Below are 14,925 nucleotides of genomic sequence, written 5' to 3' on the forward strand. Positions count from 1 at the left end.
CCGCGCCTCAACTGCGAGAAACCCTCCTCGTCCCCCCCCAGCGCTGGTAACAGCCGGTAACAGCCCCGCTCCGGTGCGGGCCCCCCGGGACCCCGTTCTCCACCCTCCAGCGGCGCTCGGTGAGGAGCGGGGAGGAACAAGCTTCAGCCCCCCCAAGGCACCGGGACCTCCCCCCGGAGCCCGTCCTGCCCCATGGAGCGGGTCCGGAAGGGGAGGCCCCGGGGGGGGTTCGGCGCCGCTGGCACCGGGTGCTGGGAGCGGGGCCGGGAGGACAAAAGGAGCGGAAAAAGCCGTCGGAAATGATGCGGTCGTGACGCGTCGTGGAGTGACGTCACGCCGGCGTTGGGAGTGACGTCACCTCCCAACAGCACATGACGTCACCCTTCAAAGAGCCGCCTCTTTAGCAGTGAAAAGAGTTTTATTTGGGTGTAAAAGTGAGGTGGGGGGGGCACCGGGCCGGGGGCCGGCCCCGGGCGGGTGTGACGTCATACGGCGGGGTGTGACGCAATGGGCGCAGCGCGGCTCCTCCATCCATTGGCAGCAGCAGGACCGGGACCCCCCCGGCCCCGTCCCTACCTGCAGCGGCCCCCCCGCAGCGAGCGCCGGGTCAGGCGGGTGAGCAGCGCCTTCACCCGGCCCCAGTGCGAGCGCCCGTCCTGGGGGAGGACACAGGGGTCAGAGGGGGCGGCACCCATGGGAGCCCCGCTCCATCACCCCACAGCCCCCCCCAGCCGTTACCTTGTCCGGTGCCGGGGCAGCCGCCGCGCTGTCGGTGGGGTCCAGCAGGCTGGGGGAGCTGGCCGAGTACCCCCATGTCCTGCGGCACGGGGCAGCGTCAGGGGCTGCGAGGGGACGGGGGGATAAAGCTGGTTGGGGGGGGTCCAACAGGGCATGAACCCACAGCCCCCGTATCCCACCCTGCTCACCTGCAGCCTGGCTGTCCGAGCAGGAGCGCGGCCGGAACCGCTCACCCTTCCACACGGCTGCATCCCGGCTGTGCTGTAGGTGAAGATCAGCATGGAAGTGAGCTGCGATACCCCCGCAGAGCATCACCCGGTCCCTGCGCGCCCCGCCTGCTGCCGGCCCTCACCGTGGCGTCCGGGCGGGTGCTCTGGGTGCCCTCCGCCTGCTGCCGCAGGAGCCGGTTGTCCTGCTGCAGCTTGGCCAAGCGCTCCAGCATCTGGCAGACGTGCTCCAGGTACCGCAGCCCCTGTCCCGGCTCAGCCCCGCTGGGCGCAGCATCCCCGGGGCGCTCCGCTGCGGGTTCCTCCGGTTCCCGAGGGGGCTTCGCGGCCCCGCGGTGGCCTCGGCCCAGCACCCGCTGCCTCCGGCTGCGCTGCGCCGCCTGCGCCAGCTTCCTATGGGGCAGGCGGGGGGGCTCCGTGTCCGGCTCCTCCGCCGCCGGGGTCCGCTCCGGTGCGAGCCCATCGAGGGGGAAGCGGCTCTCGGAGCCCGCGGGGGGGGACGGCGAATGCTCGGTGCTGCCCATCTCCACCCCGGAGTCCTCCGACTCGCACTTGAGGAGCTGCCCCCCGGCCCGGGGGGTGCTCAGCCCCCCCCGCGGGCTCTCCTGCAGCCGCCGGTACACGCTGGCCGAGGTGTGAACCACGCAGCTCTCTGCCGCCTCCCAGGGACCATCTGCGGGGAGAGGGAAGGCGCTGGGATGGGGGGGTCCCGGGCACGGCCCCACCACCGCTCACAGCCCCACAGCGGCTCCAGCCGTGCCCCCTAAGCAAATCACAGCCCCCCTGCCCATGGGCTCCTCTCCAGAGGGTCCCCACAGCCCCTCCTCAGGGACAGGGATGCTCACAGGAGGGCAGCACGTTGCTGCTCCCCAAAACATGGCCCCATGCCCGTCCTCTGCACCCTGCTCAAACTCGGTGCCAGACACAAGCAGGGCCATGGGCTCCATCCTTCTCCCACCACGGGATGGCTCCAGGGACCACCAGCTCCTCGCACTCATCCCCACAGCATGGGGGGCAGCACAGGGACGCAGCCCCCATCGCCCCGCAGAGCATCAACAGGGACCTCGGCTCCAACCCGGCCCAACCACAGCAGAAAGGGGCTCATGGAGGTGGGGAGCGAAGCTTTGGCACCTCCGGGGCACCCAAACTGAGCTGCCTCCCCCCCCCCCCCCCGAACCCCCTCCCCGTGCACTCACAGCAGCTGAACCTCCTCTTCCAGACGGCGCGGGAGCCACCCCACATCCCGAGCGCCGGAGCCGAGTGCCGGGCGCGCTTCCCGGCGCTCCCTTTTATAACCACCCCAGCCGGAGACAGGCCCTGGATCCAGAGGCACCTCATTACAGGACTGGTTCCCAACTGGTTCCTTGCAGGCTTTGGGATCGGTGATACTGGCTGAGCCGGTGGTTAAGGGCTCCCTTCCCACCCCACTGGGTTGTTTGGGCACCGGGAAGCCGACAGCCCTGCTCCGGATACACCGGGAAACCCCGCTCTGGGCTTGGGGTGGCTTCGATCCCGAATTCCTACCAAACCGCTGGACCCAGGGGCTGGAGCCTCTCACTGCGCACCCCCCATGGGGACGGATCCGGGATGCTGCGGGGGGACAATCCCGGCGTTGAGCGGCACGAATTCCAGCAATGCCGTGGGCCAGCGGCTCCCACACACCCAGCTCCCATGGGCTGTGCCGGGTGGCACCATGTGCTATGGGGCTACTTCTCACCCATCGCCACCGGAATGGGGGCCACATAGGGTGGTAAGGGGCACAGGGGGTTCCCATCATGGCAGAGCTCAAAGCCTCTCTGGGGGTCCCCCCCCCTCAAGTCCTCAGACCCCCAGAGTTCGGTGCTGGGGGGGATGTCCCTGCATAGCCCCAGCTGAGGGCACACAAGGGTGGGCCATGGGTTTGTGGGCGCCCCGAGGGGACCCCAGTGCAGACCCATGAGCCCAACAGTGCAAGGCAAAACCTGATCTGAATTCCCAGCACCCTGGGCCCTTCCCAGCAAGGGGACAGGAATCAGGGTCTACAGACCCCTAAAGACCCCTTTCAGCACAAACACCGTCAACTGGGGCTGCCAGGGACACCCAGGCCCCCTTCCGACACAGACACCCCAGAGCAGGGACCCCAGAGCATCCCTCCTGCACGAGCTCCCCAGGTTGGGGAACCCCTCCTAAGCTGCGTGCGGGTCCCCAATACCCGGCGGGCACCGACTCACCCCGGAGCGGCTCCACGCTGAAGGCTCCGCGGCGGCGGAGCATCCCGGGGCGGGGGGAGCCGGGAACCGGGCAGGAAGCACCGGGAGGACCGGGCAGGGCGGACGGGGCGGCCCCGCTGCTCCTGCGCCGTTTTATGGGGCAGGGCCCGGGGCGGGGCAGGACGGGGGGGGCCGCCCCCTGCCCGAGCAGCCCCTTTGCCCCCAGCCCCATTCTAAAAGCCACCGCATCCGGATAGCGCTGAGCACCGCAGGGGCCTGCACGGCGCTGGCAGGGGAGGGACCCCCGGGGCAGCGCATGGGCAGCCCCCCCCCATCTGCCAGCAAGGGGCTGCGGGCATCCCGTGTCTCAATGGTGCGAGCTGCGGTGCACGGGGGCTGCAGCACACCCCAGGCACAGGTCGGGCACCAAGGCTGGGCTGTCCCCGCTGGGATGTGGATCACGGGATGTGGGATGTGGACGTGGGAAGGGGTCGGTGCTCTCCTAATCTCGGCCGGGAGCTGCTGATAGCGGCAGGGCCCATCCCCGTGCAAACAGGAACGAAGGGAGGAGAGCAGCGATAAGAGCCCACCTGAGCCCTGCAGGACAAAGGGCCCGGCCAACAGCTCACAATAAACCCGACACCTCGCAGGGCCCCCCCAGCCCTCGGGCGGGGGGTTTGCATCAGTTCCCCACTGCTGCTATGGGTGCAGGCAGGAAGGGTTTGGGGTCCCTGCCTGCATCCCCTCCCACCACGAGCCCTGGGAGGGTGCAGGATGCTTCTGCCCCCCCCCCCCCGCCCTGCACAGACCACACACGGGAGCGGAGCAAATATATATTATCTTTATATAGAGATCTGGTTTAATTGCTCGGAGAAGCCCTTTGCAGTCAGTGCACAAAGCGGTGCCAGTCCCCTCTCCGGTACCTAAGTGCTCAAGCATCCCTGTGCCCCCCGCTTTACGTCCCTGCTGCGCCCCTGGGCACATACAGCTGCTGCAGCCCAGGCTGAGAACTAACCCAAGCTCATCACACACACAGACACAGCAAGGGCAAAGGGGGCAGCTGCAGCTCACCCCCCCCACCAGCAGCCCCAACCCAACGCCCCCTCCGGACCCCAGCCCTACCAAAGCAATGGGGCTCTTGGGGTGCCCGAGGGGACGCAGCGGGGAGCTCCCCAATCGCCCCGAGCGTGGGGCTCAGGAGTGGGGGGGCACCGTGGGGGCTCTGGTGCCGCCGGGGGGGCCCTGGTAGCGCAGCTTCGCGTGTTTCTCACAGTAGAGCTCGTCCCCGGCCCAGAAGTGTCCCCGCATCTTCAGGTTGAGGCCGCAGTCGGCGCAGGCGTAGCAGGATGGGTGCCGGTACCGCCCGTCCTGGATGCGCACCGCCTGCGTCCTGGGGGAGACGGGGCCGTCACCGCCTGCCCCCAGCCCGGACCCGGCCGCGCGGGGCCCCCCCCGGCCCCACTCACGCGATGCCGCTGCCGCACTTCTCACACGCGGGCAGCCTCGGGAGCCCGGGCGCGGGTTTGCGGGCGCTGGGCGAGAGGCGGCTCGGGAAGGGCGCTGCGGGGACACGAGGCCGTCAGGGCCGCGCCGCCCCGCGCCCCGCAGAGCCCCCCGAGCCCCCCTCACCTCCGGCCTCGTCCTCCAGCGCCTCCTGCAGCAGGCGGAAGGTGCTCGACTGCCGCGGGGCCGCCCGCAGCTCCCGGTTCTCCTGCAGCATCTTGAACACCTCGGAGTCCTCCTCCAAGCGCCTCATGGCCGGCTCCGAGCCCGGGCTGCGGGAGCGGCCCCCGGGGGGTGGTTCCCAGCACCCCAACGCTTGGGTCCATGGGGCTGCACCCAAACCACCCCCTACCTGCTCCTCCACCCTGGGGAGCTGCCCCAGCCTGCCCCGTCCCTCCCACAGCCCGACCTGCACCGCAGGGGGGTTAACTCTTTGCATGGGCTCCCTCAGCACGGCAGCACCCGCGGGTGCTGAGCCATCACATTGTGATGGGTGCGTGGGGCTGGGGCTTCGCTGTGTGCGTCCCGAGCCCGCTCCGTACCTGCCGCAGGGGTTGGGAGAGGACGAAGAGCTGCGCCGCTCCCTGGGGGTCTCCCAGGAGTTTGGGGGGGCCCCGAGCCCCGGTGAGGGTGGGCGGGGGGGTGGAGGCAGCGCAGAGCCCGGGGAGCTGTTGAGGCTTCCTCGCTCCTGGCAGGGGGTGAGAGGAGCTGGGTGAGGTGCTGGGTGCCGGGGGGTGCAGGTGCTGCAGCAGCCCCACAGCGTGGGGACACCCAGACCTGGCCCACGGGCTTCTTCCAAGCCCTGGTCCCCAAAGGGATGGGTGGTCCCCAGGAGGGATGCAGGGATGCTCCATGGCTCAGCATGGGACAGGCCAAGGGGAATGGCTTTAACCTGCCAGAAGGGAGACTGAGATGAGCTCTTAGGCAGAAGCTCTTCCCTGTGAGGGTGCTGAGGCGCTGGCCCAGGGTGCCCAGAGAAGCTGTGGCTGCCCCATCCCTGGCAGTGTTCAAGGCCAGGTTGGACACAGGGGCTTGGAGCAAGCTGCTCCAGTGGAAGGGGTCCCTGCCTGTGGCAGGGGTTGGAGCTGGAGGAGCTTTAAGGTCCCTTCAATCCAAACCAGGCTGAGAATCAAAATCCCTCCGCTCCCACCCTGGTAACCCCGCGCCTGCATCCATCCCCTCCCTGCATCTGCTCCTACTCAGGGCAGGAAAGGCGAAACCCGGATAAGTGGAAGCCGATGTTCCCGGGAGCAGCCGCCATCAGATGCAAACCCGGGATGGGGATGAGGAACCCCGTGCCCGGACCCTGCAGAGGCGGAGAGGGGCAGCCCCAGGGCTCTGTGGGTCCCAGGCAAGTGAAGGGTGAGCTAAACTTAGGCACGGGTGGAGCCGAGCGCTTTGGCTTCATCCCCACCAGTACCCGGCGCCAGCCCGCACCGGGATGTGGCACAAAGCATGGTCCAAGGGCAGCCCTTCCCTCGCTGCCCCTTCGGGCAGGGGTCCGGGAACAGCCCCCCTCAGCCCCATGGAGGCGGCTCTGGGGCAGGGAGGGACCCCTCTGGGGCCGGCACCAAAGCAAACACGGATGTGGGGAGGAAGGAGGGAGCGTGCGGCCAGAGGAGCCAGGGGCAGCAGGGCCATGGCCAAAGGCAGCCGGGATGGGCCGCGCTCGGGGCCACGGCGCTTCCCAATTTGGGCTTGGAAAACAAGAAAAGAGAAAGCGAGGAATGAGGGAGAGGAGGGAGAGGCCGAGCCCGGAGCCAGCGGCTGCCCCGCGGGGCACCGCAGCCGCTCGAAACCACGGCGGGGAGGGACGGGGCGACCGCGGGCATCCCGGGACCGGTCCAGGCGGCGAGGGAAGCATCCCGGGCCCCGGGCACCGCGGGCACGGCCCTGCCCTGCAAGGCCCAGACCCGGGGCTGCGGCACCGCGGCTGCGCCTCCCCAGACTGGTTCGGGCTCCCCCGGCCGGCGCCGCTGCCGGGAGGTGCTGGGTAGGAGCGAGAACAGCGCAGGGAGGGAGCCGGTGCCCGTGGGGCGCTGCCAGCGCGGCGGGGAGGCACCGGCGGCACCGCGGCACGACGCCGGCCCCGGGGCAGAGCGGGCTGGGAGGTGGCGCTGCGATGGGGATGAGCAGGGCTGCGAACTGCGGTGGTTTCGGGGTGCCAAGGGGACGGTTTCGGGGTGCCAGGGGGAGGGTTCGGGATCACAAAGCTGACATTGCGCAGATGCCTCCCAGCAGCCCTGCCTGGCCCCACACAGCCCCCAGCTCCTGCTCACCTGGCAGAGGCCGGGGCAAGAGATCTCCTCCATGAGCTGTGAGCTGTGGGGAGAGGATGGAGCCATCAGGAGATCCCTGTCCCTGCCCGGACCCTGCCCACCCCATCCAGCCTTACCCTCCGCTGCCGGGCAGGGGGCTGCAGGATGCGGGGCTGGAGCCTCTCCGCAGGCCCCGGCTCTCTTCCTGCATCCACAGCGCATCCTGGGGACGGGAAGGAGATGCCAGCAGCTGAAGCCGGCCCTGGATGAGGGTGCAGGGCACGGGGGCTGCCCCGGGCTTACCTGGAAGCGGGTTGCCAGCCTCTCCGGTGAGGTGTCCCCATTGGTGTGGCTGAGAGGTGGCACCGGGGACCTGGGGACCAAGGGAGAGTGGTAGCTCCTGCATGCAGGAGCCCGCGGTGTGGCCGCTCTGTCCCTGCCCGTTGGCAGGGGTTGGATGAGCTTTAAGGTCTCCTTCAACACGAACCAGTCTGTGATTCCCCTGCAGCACCCCCAGGCCCCCACCTGGGACCAGTTGGCCGGGTAACGGCTGCCAGCGCTGCCTGATCCTTAATTACAGACCCGGGACAGGCTCCCATGGGAATGGCGGAGCCCCAGGAGCTGCTGGAAGGGAAAACAACCGGCTCGGCCGTGGCTGGGTCCCCCCAGCGCAGCACCCACCTCTCCACCTGCAGCCGGAGCTGCCCTGGGCTCTGCTTGATCTTAGTCTGCGCCTCCACATTGAGCATCTCTGCTGCGCTCTCCCCGTTGATGGTGACAATGATGTCCCCTGGGCGCAGGTCACCCGCGGCCGCCTTCCCGTGCTCCATCACCTCCATGGGACATGGGGATGGGCCCGGTGTTATCCTGGAGGTGCTGTGGGCAGCGACCCCCCCCCTCCCTGCCACCCCTTAGCCCCACACATGCATCGTGCAGCCCTCGTGCATCACCGTCCCCAAGCGCGCAGATGGGCACAGCCAGCTCCGTGGTGGTCCCCAAACCCAGGATGGGGTCCATAGTGGAAACATGGCACGGCCCTGCCAAGCTCAATGAACCCATTCCCACCATCACCCATCCCCATGGAGCAGGATCCCTCAAGGTCACCAAACAGGACCCGCTCCCGGAGCAGCCCCGGTACGGAGCCTGCCCCAGCATCCCTCCCCAGGGCCCGGGGGGGGCTCCTACCTTGGAGACGGTGATGGGCTTCCCAAAATCTCTTCCCCCCGTGATGCGGAAGCCCCACGGGGCAGGACCGGGCAGGGTGATGGTCACGGGCATGGCAGCGGGTGGCTGGGCAGGGGCTGCAGGGTCCGGACACCCCGGGTGCCGAGGGGATGGGGCAGAGGAGGGACCCTGCGCCCTGCACGGGGATGATGGAGCCCAACAGCGCCTTCCTTCCGGGGAGGGGACCCGCGCCCTCGCGCTGTCACAGGGTGCCGGCAGCTTCCTCTTGCTGCCCCGGTGTCCCCAGCCAAGGCTCTTGGTGGCTTCCTCCCCTTCCAGCCCTCCCCTGGGCCCGAGGGGTGCGAGGCTGCGGCTGCAGGGGATGGAGCAGCCGCGGTCACCGGGGCCTTGGGCAAGGCAGGAAATCGGTGCTGGTTTGGCCACGGCAAGGCCAAACCAGAGGGGTCTGAGGGGAGGATGCGGCTGGCGAGGGGAGGATCCTGCTGCGCACCAGGGCTGCAAGAACCAACCCCCCCCCTTCCTCCTGCAGCAAACCCACACGGGTAAAGGATGCTGAGCATCCCCTGGGAATAGCACGGGGTCCCCAGCAGCCCTTTACTTCGATGGGGTCGATGGGAACGGGCAGCACCATCCACTAAATACCAGCTCTGGCATAACTGGTCCCCTCAACACCCATCCCGGCACAGCCCCACCAGCACAGCCCCAGGGTGACAGCAGGAGTAGGGTACCCATCCTCATCCCAGCACCCCATCCACAGCCGCAACCGCCGGGGAAGGCATTTTAAACTTCCCAAGTGCACAAAGAGGGGTTTCAGAGGCTGCCACGAAGAATTTCCTGGGCTGGGCTTTGCAGCGCCGGGAGGAAACCCCAAACCCGCTCCCCATGCCCAGCCCCGCTCAGCACCCCCGGGAACTGAGGTCTGGCACCCCGGGGACCCCAACACCCGGCTGGGCACCCCCGGTAGTGCTGCACCCCTGCTCCTGCGCCCCCCCATCCCCTGCTCCGTCCATCTCCGCACCCCGGGCACGGCGATGCCTTTGTGGCCGCGGTGCCTGGCACGATCCGGAGCTGCCGGCGGCTGCCAGGCGCTGACGGGGCCGTGGGGACAGCGCTGCTCGCACCCCCGTCCGCTGCCCATCGGAGCAGCGCCCCCGAGCCCCGCATCCCCGAGGGACCGGACCCGTCCCTCCCCAGCACTCACCGAGCCGGCGGCCCCGTGGGGCGGCGGAACCGAGCGCGGCCCCGCGGCAGCGGCGCCTCCCCCTCGGAAGGGGCCGGCGGAGCCCGACGGGGCCGGGCCGCAGCTCGGCAGCGCCGTCTACGGGCACGGCCGCCCCGACGGGGCGCACGGCGCGGGGCGCGGACCGGCCCAGGGGTCCCACGTGTCCGGATGCAGCCCCATAGGCACCACCGCAGACCCCTACACGCACCGCTGCAGCCCCACATAGCCCTGCCCATCCCTGTGTGCCCTCAGCATCACTTCCACGCAGCATCACAACCCCATGGGGGGCCACCACATCCCCAGCGTGCAGCCCCACCGCCCCATGCAGCGTCCTGTGGGCTCCTGCCCCACATCTCCCATGGGCACTGCCCCATCCTGTCCCCACCAGGCTGAGCATTGGGTTGAGCTGAGCTTTAATGATGGACAAGAAGCAACCACAACTCCCAGGTGCGCGGCACGGCCCCGGACCAACACCTCGGGTCAGAGCCGTCATGGTCAGGCCCCAGCACCGGCCAGGACCCCCCGGGCAGTTGCCGGAGAGGAGGGGGAGGCACGGTCACCCCCGGGACGGAGGGACACGAGGCACCGAGGAGGGGTCTGGTTAAGGCACTGGATTGCGGGGACCCCCCTGTGCAGGGCTGGGTCCCTGTTAGAGCAGCCCCATAGGGGCAGGCGGCAGCTGGAGGCGCTTTGTCCCCATGGGGGGACCCGGAGGGGATGCGGCAGGGAGCAGCGTGCCCGGAATCCTCGTCCCCAGGGCCCGGATCACACCGGAGCCACGTAATTCCCGGGAAAAGTGCCGAACTTCTGCGTCCTCCGGGACACGCCTGGGGGGGACGGAGGCAAAGGGAGGGGGTGAGGGACCACGGGGGCAAAGCATCCCCGTGCCCATGGCGCTGCCACGCACCCACGAACCAGCCGTCGTCGCACTGCTGCATCACGTCCACGCGGTCCCCCTCCCGCAGCTCCAGCTCGTCCGCGTTCTGGGGCCGGTACTGGTAGAGCGCGCGGTACCTGGGACACCACAGAGCGAGGCCACCGAGTGCCACCCCCCGCCGGGGACGCGGGGACGCGGTGCCCGCTCCCGGCCCCACTCACGGTGTCCATTGGATTTCGGAGCCGTTGTAGGACGGGGCGGGCTCGGGGCGGGCGCCGGAGGCTGCGCGCTGCAATGGGGACAGGATGGGTGCAGGTCACAGCTCGGCACCCGCGGCCCCACCGGTGCTGGGTGCGGTGCTGGGGCGTCACTCACCTGCTCGGGGGCACCGGCTGGGCGCCACGGCTGCTGGTGGGGGGCTGCGGGGTGCGGGGGGCTGCGGGGGGCCAGGGAGGGGTTTGGGGCGCTGCTATGGGGCAGCTTTGGGGATGAGGGGAAGGCGGAGATGAGGTGTCGGGGGGAGGACGATGGGGAGGATGCTCGTGGGGAGCCGGTGGGCAGGGGGGGGCCGGGGGAGCGCTGTGGGGCCGGGGAGGCAGCGGGGGGCCGGGGGCTGGCGCTGGCACAGGGCGGGACATCCTCGGAGCTGGATTTGACCCGCGGCTCCTTCAGCACCTGCACGTAGGTGGCGGGGAAGATGCCCTGGCGGCTGGTGCCGGAGATGCGCCCCTCGTACCAGTTGTGGTCCACGCGCCGCGCCAGGCACACCCGCTCGCCCTGGCAACGGGATAGAGCCACGGGATGGGCTGCAAGGGAGCTTAAAGCTCCTCCAGCTCCAACCCCTGCCACGGGCAGGGACCCCTTCCACTGGAGCAGCTTGCTCCAAGCCCCTGTGTCCAACCTGGCCTTGAACACTGCCAGGGATGGGGCAGCCACAGCTTCTCTGGGCACAGTGTGGAGGGGATGGTGCTGAGGTGATGTTTTGGTACCTTGCGGAAGGAGAGCTCCACCGGCAGCTCCCCTCGGAAGTTGTAGAGCGCCAGGGCCTCGCCGTACTCCAGCACTTGGATGGTCGGCGCCTTGATGGGCTTGGGAACCTCCGTGGAGGGCAGGATCTGGGGGAACACCGGGGTGAGGGTCAGCACTGGATGCCCAGCGCGGCTGCCCCCCCGTCTCCATCCTCATGGGCTCACCTCTACGTAGTTGGAGGGGAAGATGCCCACGCGGCCGTGGTGCTCACCCTCCAGCCAGTTCCTGTCCACCTCCTTATGGATGTAGACGATGTCTCCCTTCTGCAGCGTCAGCTCCCTGCGAGCAGCAGCGCTCAGGGTCGCCGGCCCATCCCCAGCATTCCCGGTGCCATCCCTGGACCCCTCCGCCCCCCAGGGGACTGCAGCAGCACCAGCGCTTACTTGGGCGACTCGGCTTGGAAGTCGAACTTGAGGCGAGCGGCTTTCATCTGGGGAGGGAGAAGTGGGGTCAGAGGAGGGCTCCCCCATCCCCTCCATTCCCAATCCCATGGAATGGGATGGGACCACCCCGGCCTCACCTTCTTCTCCTCCCTCCTGACGGCCTCTGCGGGGTCCCCCACGTCGGGCAGGCTGGGCAGGGTCGCTGGCCGGAGGGTGTCTGTAAAGGGGGGGGTCAGCAGCCTGGTCCATTGGGCGCCCCACGGCCCGGCTGGGGGGGGGCTCACCTCTGCCGGGGGCTGCGCGGCTCCGCTCCATGCCCGGGGTCTGCAGCCGGGACCGCGGGGTCCTGCGGGGGGCAGCGGCTCAAGGCCGGGCGCACCGGGACTTCCGAGCCCGCCCCATCCCGGAGGCAGCCGGGCGGGACCAGTCCGAAGTTTGCCGGGGCGCTGGGTAATGGATAACCCGCCCCGGGCACCCACGGAGCCCAGCGCCCTCCCCCGGCCTCCCCTCCGGCCCCTGCGCAGTTACGGCCGCTCCTAGGAGGAGCTCGGAGCCGGGCACGGTCTGGGTTGGGAGGGAGCTGCGGGCTCCCCCCGGGCTCCCGCGCCGCTGAACCGATCCCCCCGGTGTTCGCTTCCCTTCCGCTTCCCGGGGCCCCCCCGCATCCCGGCTCCCGCGGGCGCCTCCCTGGGGCCGCGCCAAGCCCCGGGACGCTGCGTCCCGGCCCCGGGAAGCGGCGCGGCCCCGCCCGCCCCGTCCCATCCAAGCGCAGCCGGGACGGCGCCGGGACCCCCCCGTGCGGGCCGCGGGCCCCAACCCCGCCCCACAGCCCCGGAGCGGGGCCAAGGCCTCTGCCCCCCCCCTTCGCGGGTCCCGGGGTGCACTCACGGCGGGGCCGCGGGGGCCGGAGCGGGGCCGCGGGCGGCGGGAGCCGGCGCTGGGCGCTGCGGGAGGGGCGGGAGCGGGAATTGATGATCCGGGAGGCCGGGGCCGGGCGGGAAGCGCAGGAATCCAGCGCCGAGGAGGGACGGGAGGCGCCGGGACAGGGTCCTAGCGCCCCGCGGCCACGGGCTCGGACACGGTGCGGCCGTGTGGTACCGGCCAGATGTGCCCCATCCGGATGTGCCCCATCCAGCCCTGCCCGCACCCAGCCCTGACCACGTCCAACCCTGCCTGCATCCACCCCTGCCCGCACCCAGCTGTGCACAGATCCAGCCCTGCCCGCATCCATGCCTGCCTGCATCCCCGTGCAATGGCTGCATGCACAGCTGCATGGAGATCCCATCCCCATTCCACATCCCGTCAAGGCCATGGAGCGCGGGAGGGATGAAGCCGGGATACCTGACAGGGTTCCCATCGTGTCTCCATGGCCCTCATGTCCTTGTCCAGTTCCACACTGAGCTGCTCCAGCTCCTGCTCCAGCAGCACCTAGGGCAGGATGGGGCTGCATCAGGCGAGGGTGGCTCTGCCCGCGCCCCTCGTCCCATGACACAGGCACCAGGACCCCACTGCCACCCCCTTGGTCCCCAGCTTACCTCGATGGGACGAGCCCGCGCTGGCGGCACCGCTGCCGGGGGCTGGAAAGGGCGAGGGGCTGGTGAGGTTTGTGCACACCGTGGTGCCCAGCAGCATCCCCCGGGCAGGACGTTCCTACCTGCTCCGGCAGCGAGGAGCTCCCTGGTTCATACTCAAAGATGCTGCCGGGCTCCGCGGTGGCACCAGTGACACCCCAGGGGGGCCTGTGGGAAGCAGGAGGGGCTCAGCCCCAGCGCCCTGCACACATGAGTACCCCCGGGCACCGCGCTGCACTCACCAGTCCCCGTTGGGCACGGTCGGCTTCATCTGAGGCGCTGGGGGGGACGGAGGCAGCGAGGAGCTGAGCTTACCCGTGGGGCAGGGATGGGGGTCCCAGTCGGGCTCTGTGGGGATGGAGGAGGTGGATGCTGGCACAGGGTGCCCAGAGAAGCTGTGGCTGCCCCATCCCTGGCAGTGTTCAAGGCCAGGTTGGACACAGGGGCTTGGAGCACCCTGCTCCAGTGGAAGGGGTCCCTGCCATTGGAGCTGGATGAGCTTTAAGCTCCCTTCGTCCCAAACCCTCCCGTGGCTCCTCACCAGGCAGCCTGCGGTGCATCTGCCGGAACATGCTGCGGTACCAGTCCCGGGGCTGGTCAACGCTCTGTGGGGGCACAGCGGGGGGTCAGGGGGTGCCGGGGGGGGCTGACCCCCAGCACTGTGCCCCCTGCTCACCGAGCGCGAGGCGATGGGCATCCCGGTCTCATCCACCGGCCCGATGCCATCGTACTTGACCCAGCGCCGCTCCCGCCTCCTGCTGTCCTTGGTCCACGTTGCCGACCAGCCCGGGGGGGGCCGGGGGCCGGGGGGGGCAGCGCTGGTGCTGAGAGTGGGGCCAGGCGGTGCTGGGGGGCTGCGCATCCTCCCCTCCTTGGCCGGCCAGGTCTGGTACCAGTCACTCGCTGGGGATGAGGGGGATGAGGGGGAGCCCTTGCCCTCTGCTGAGCATCGCTGCGGGGATGCTTGGGGATGCTCGGGGATGCTCGTGGTGGTACCTGAGCTCCTGGGGGGGCCCCGGCCACGTTCAGCCGCACCAGGGGCCTCTGGGTTGTGGAAGTTGAAGTTCAGGGTGTTGGAGCCGTGGTGGTGGATGATGGGAACCTGCAGCACAAGGAAGGGGCTGGAGCAGGGGGAACGCGCCGGGGGCAAAGGGATGGGGGTGAAGCAGGTCCCCACTCACCCGCATCGCCGAGCGCTGGGGGGGCACGCACGGTGCCGGGTGCGAGCCAGGGGTGTCCTCAGTGCCCTGATCCCGGCTGGCATCGGGGGCCGGGAGCCGGCCCGCCATGGCCCGAGTCCTGTGGGAATGCGGCTGCGCTCACTGTGGGTCCCACCCCTGCGTCAGGGGTGCTCCCATCCAGTGTCCATGGCCACATTCAGAGCACCAGCTCCGCAGCACGGACGGATCCAGCCCCATCGGGGAGACACCACCTCAGTGTGGGACATAGCGATGGGCAAGCCCCTCACCCCCCCATCCCATCACCCCCCATCCCATCACCCCCCCATCCCATCACCCCCATCCCATCACCCCCATCCCATCACCCCCCATCCCATCACCCCCCATCCCATCACCCCCCCATCCCATCACCCCCATCCCATCACCCCCATCCCATCACCCCCCCATCCCATCACCCCCCATCCCATCACCCCCATCCCATCACCCCCCATCCCATCACCCCCCCATCCCATCACCCCCCATCCCATCACCCCCATCCCATCACCCCCCATCCCATCACCCCCCA

The 14,925-nt window shown here is 69.9% G+C and overlaps 3 protein-coding genes across 3 annotated transcripts; all 3 read right to left on the bottom strand.

Annotated features, from left to right (window-relative positions):
- Window positions 1-572: 572 nt before the first annotated feature.
- On the bottom strand, window positions 573-2,207 carry LOC308230056 (uncharacterized protein C8orf58; the record flags this gene model as incomplete). The annotated part of the gene is made up of 5 exons (XM_080634508.1): window positions 573-656; window positions 739-842; window positions 927-999; window positions 1,091-1,638; window positions 2,162-2,207. 5 exons carry the CDS (start codon window positions 2,205-2,207, stop codon window positions 573-575), a joined length of 855 nt encoding a protein of 284 aa, XP_080490634.1.
- A 2,090-nt stretch (window positions 2,208-4,297) lies between these two features.
- On the bottom strand, window positions 4,298-8,436 carry PDLIM2 (PDZ and LIM domain 2). Its single transcript, XM_080634619.1, has 9 exons — window positions 8,101-8,436; window positions 7,597-7,748; window positions 7,219-7,288; window positions 7,053-7,138; window positions 6,937-6,979; window positions 5,200-5,345; window positions 4,784-4,929; window positions 4,621-4,714; window positions 4,298-4,544 (listed from the first exon to the last, which is right to left on the bottom strand). Exons 1-9 carry the CDS (start codon window positions 8,191-8,193, stop codon window positions 4,349-4,351), a joined length of 1,026 nt encoding a protein of 341 aa, XP_080490745.1. The 5' UTR covers window positions 8,194-8,436; the 3' UTR covers window positions 4,298-4,348.
- A 1,339-nt stretch (window positions 8,437-9,775) lies between these two features.
- Window positions 9,776-14,553, bottom strand: SORBS3 (sorbin and SH3 domain containing 3). The gene is made up of 19 exons (XM_080634510.1): window positions 14,364-14,553; window positions 14,179-14,284; window positions 13,859-14,085; window positions 13,724-13,787; window positions 13,425-13,530; window positions 13,266-13,350; window positions 13,147-13,188; window positions 12,953-13,039; window positions 12,500-12,555; window positions 12,140-12,255; window positions 11,896-11,973; window positions 11,749-11,828; window positions 11,612-11,658; window positions 11,393-11,507; window positions 11,189-11,314; window positions 10,575-10,976; window positions 10,421-10,488; window positions 10,230-10,336; window positions 9,776-10,149 (listed from the first exon to the last, which is right to left on the bottom strand). Exons 1-19 carry the CDS (start codon window positions 14,469-14,471, stop codon window positions 10,088-10,090), a joined length of 2,082 nt encoding a protein of 693 aa, XP_080490636.1. The 5' UTR covers window positions 14,472-14,553; the 3' UTR covers window positions 9,776-10,087.
- Window positions 14,554-14,925: the final 372 nt, after the last annotated feature.

This window comes from Psittacula echo (genome assembly GCF_963264785.1).
Source record: "Psittacula echo genome assembly, chromosome: 25".
Taxonomy (NCBI): Eukaryota; Metazoa; Chordata; class Aves; order Psittaciformes; family Psittacidae; genus Psittacula; species Psittacula echo.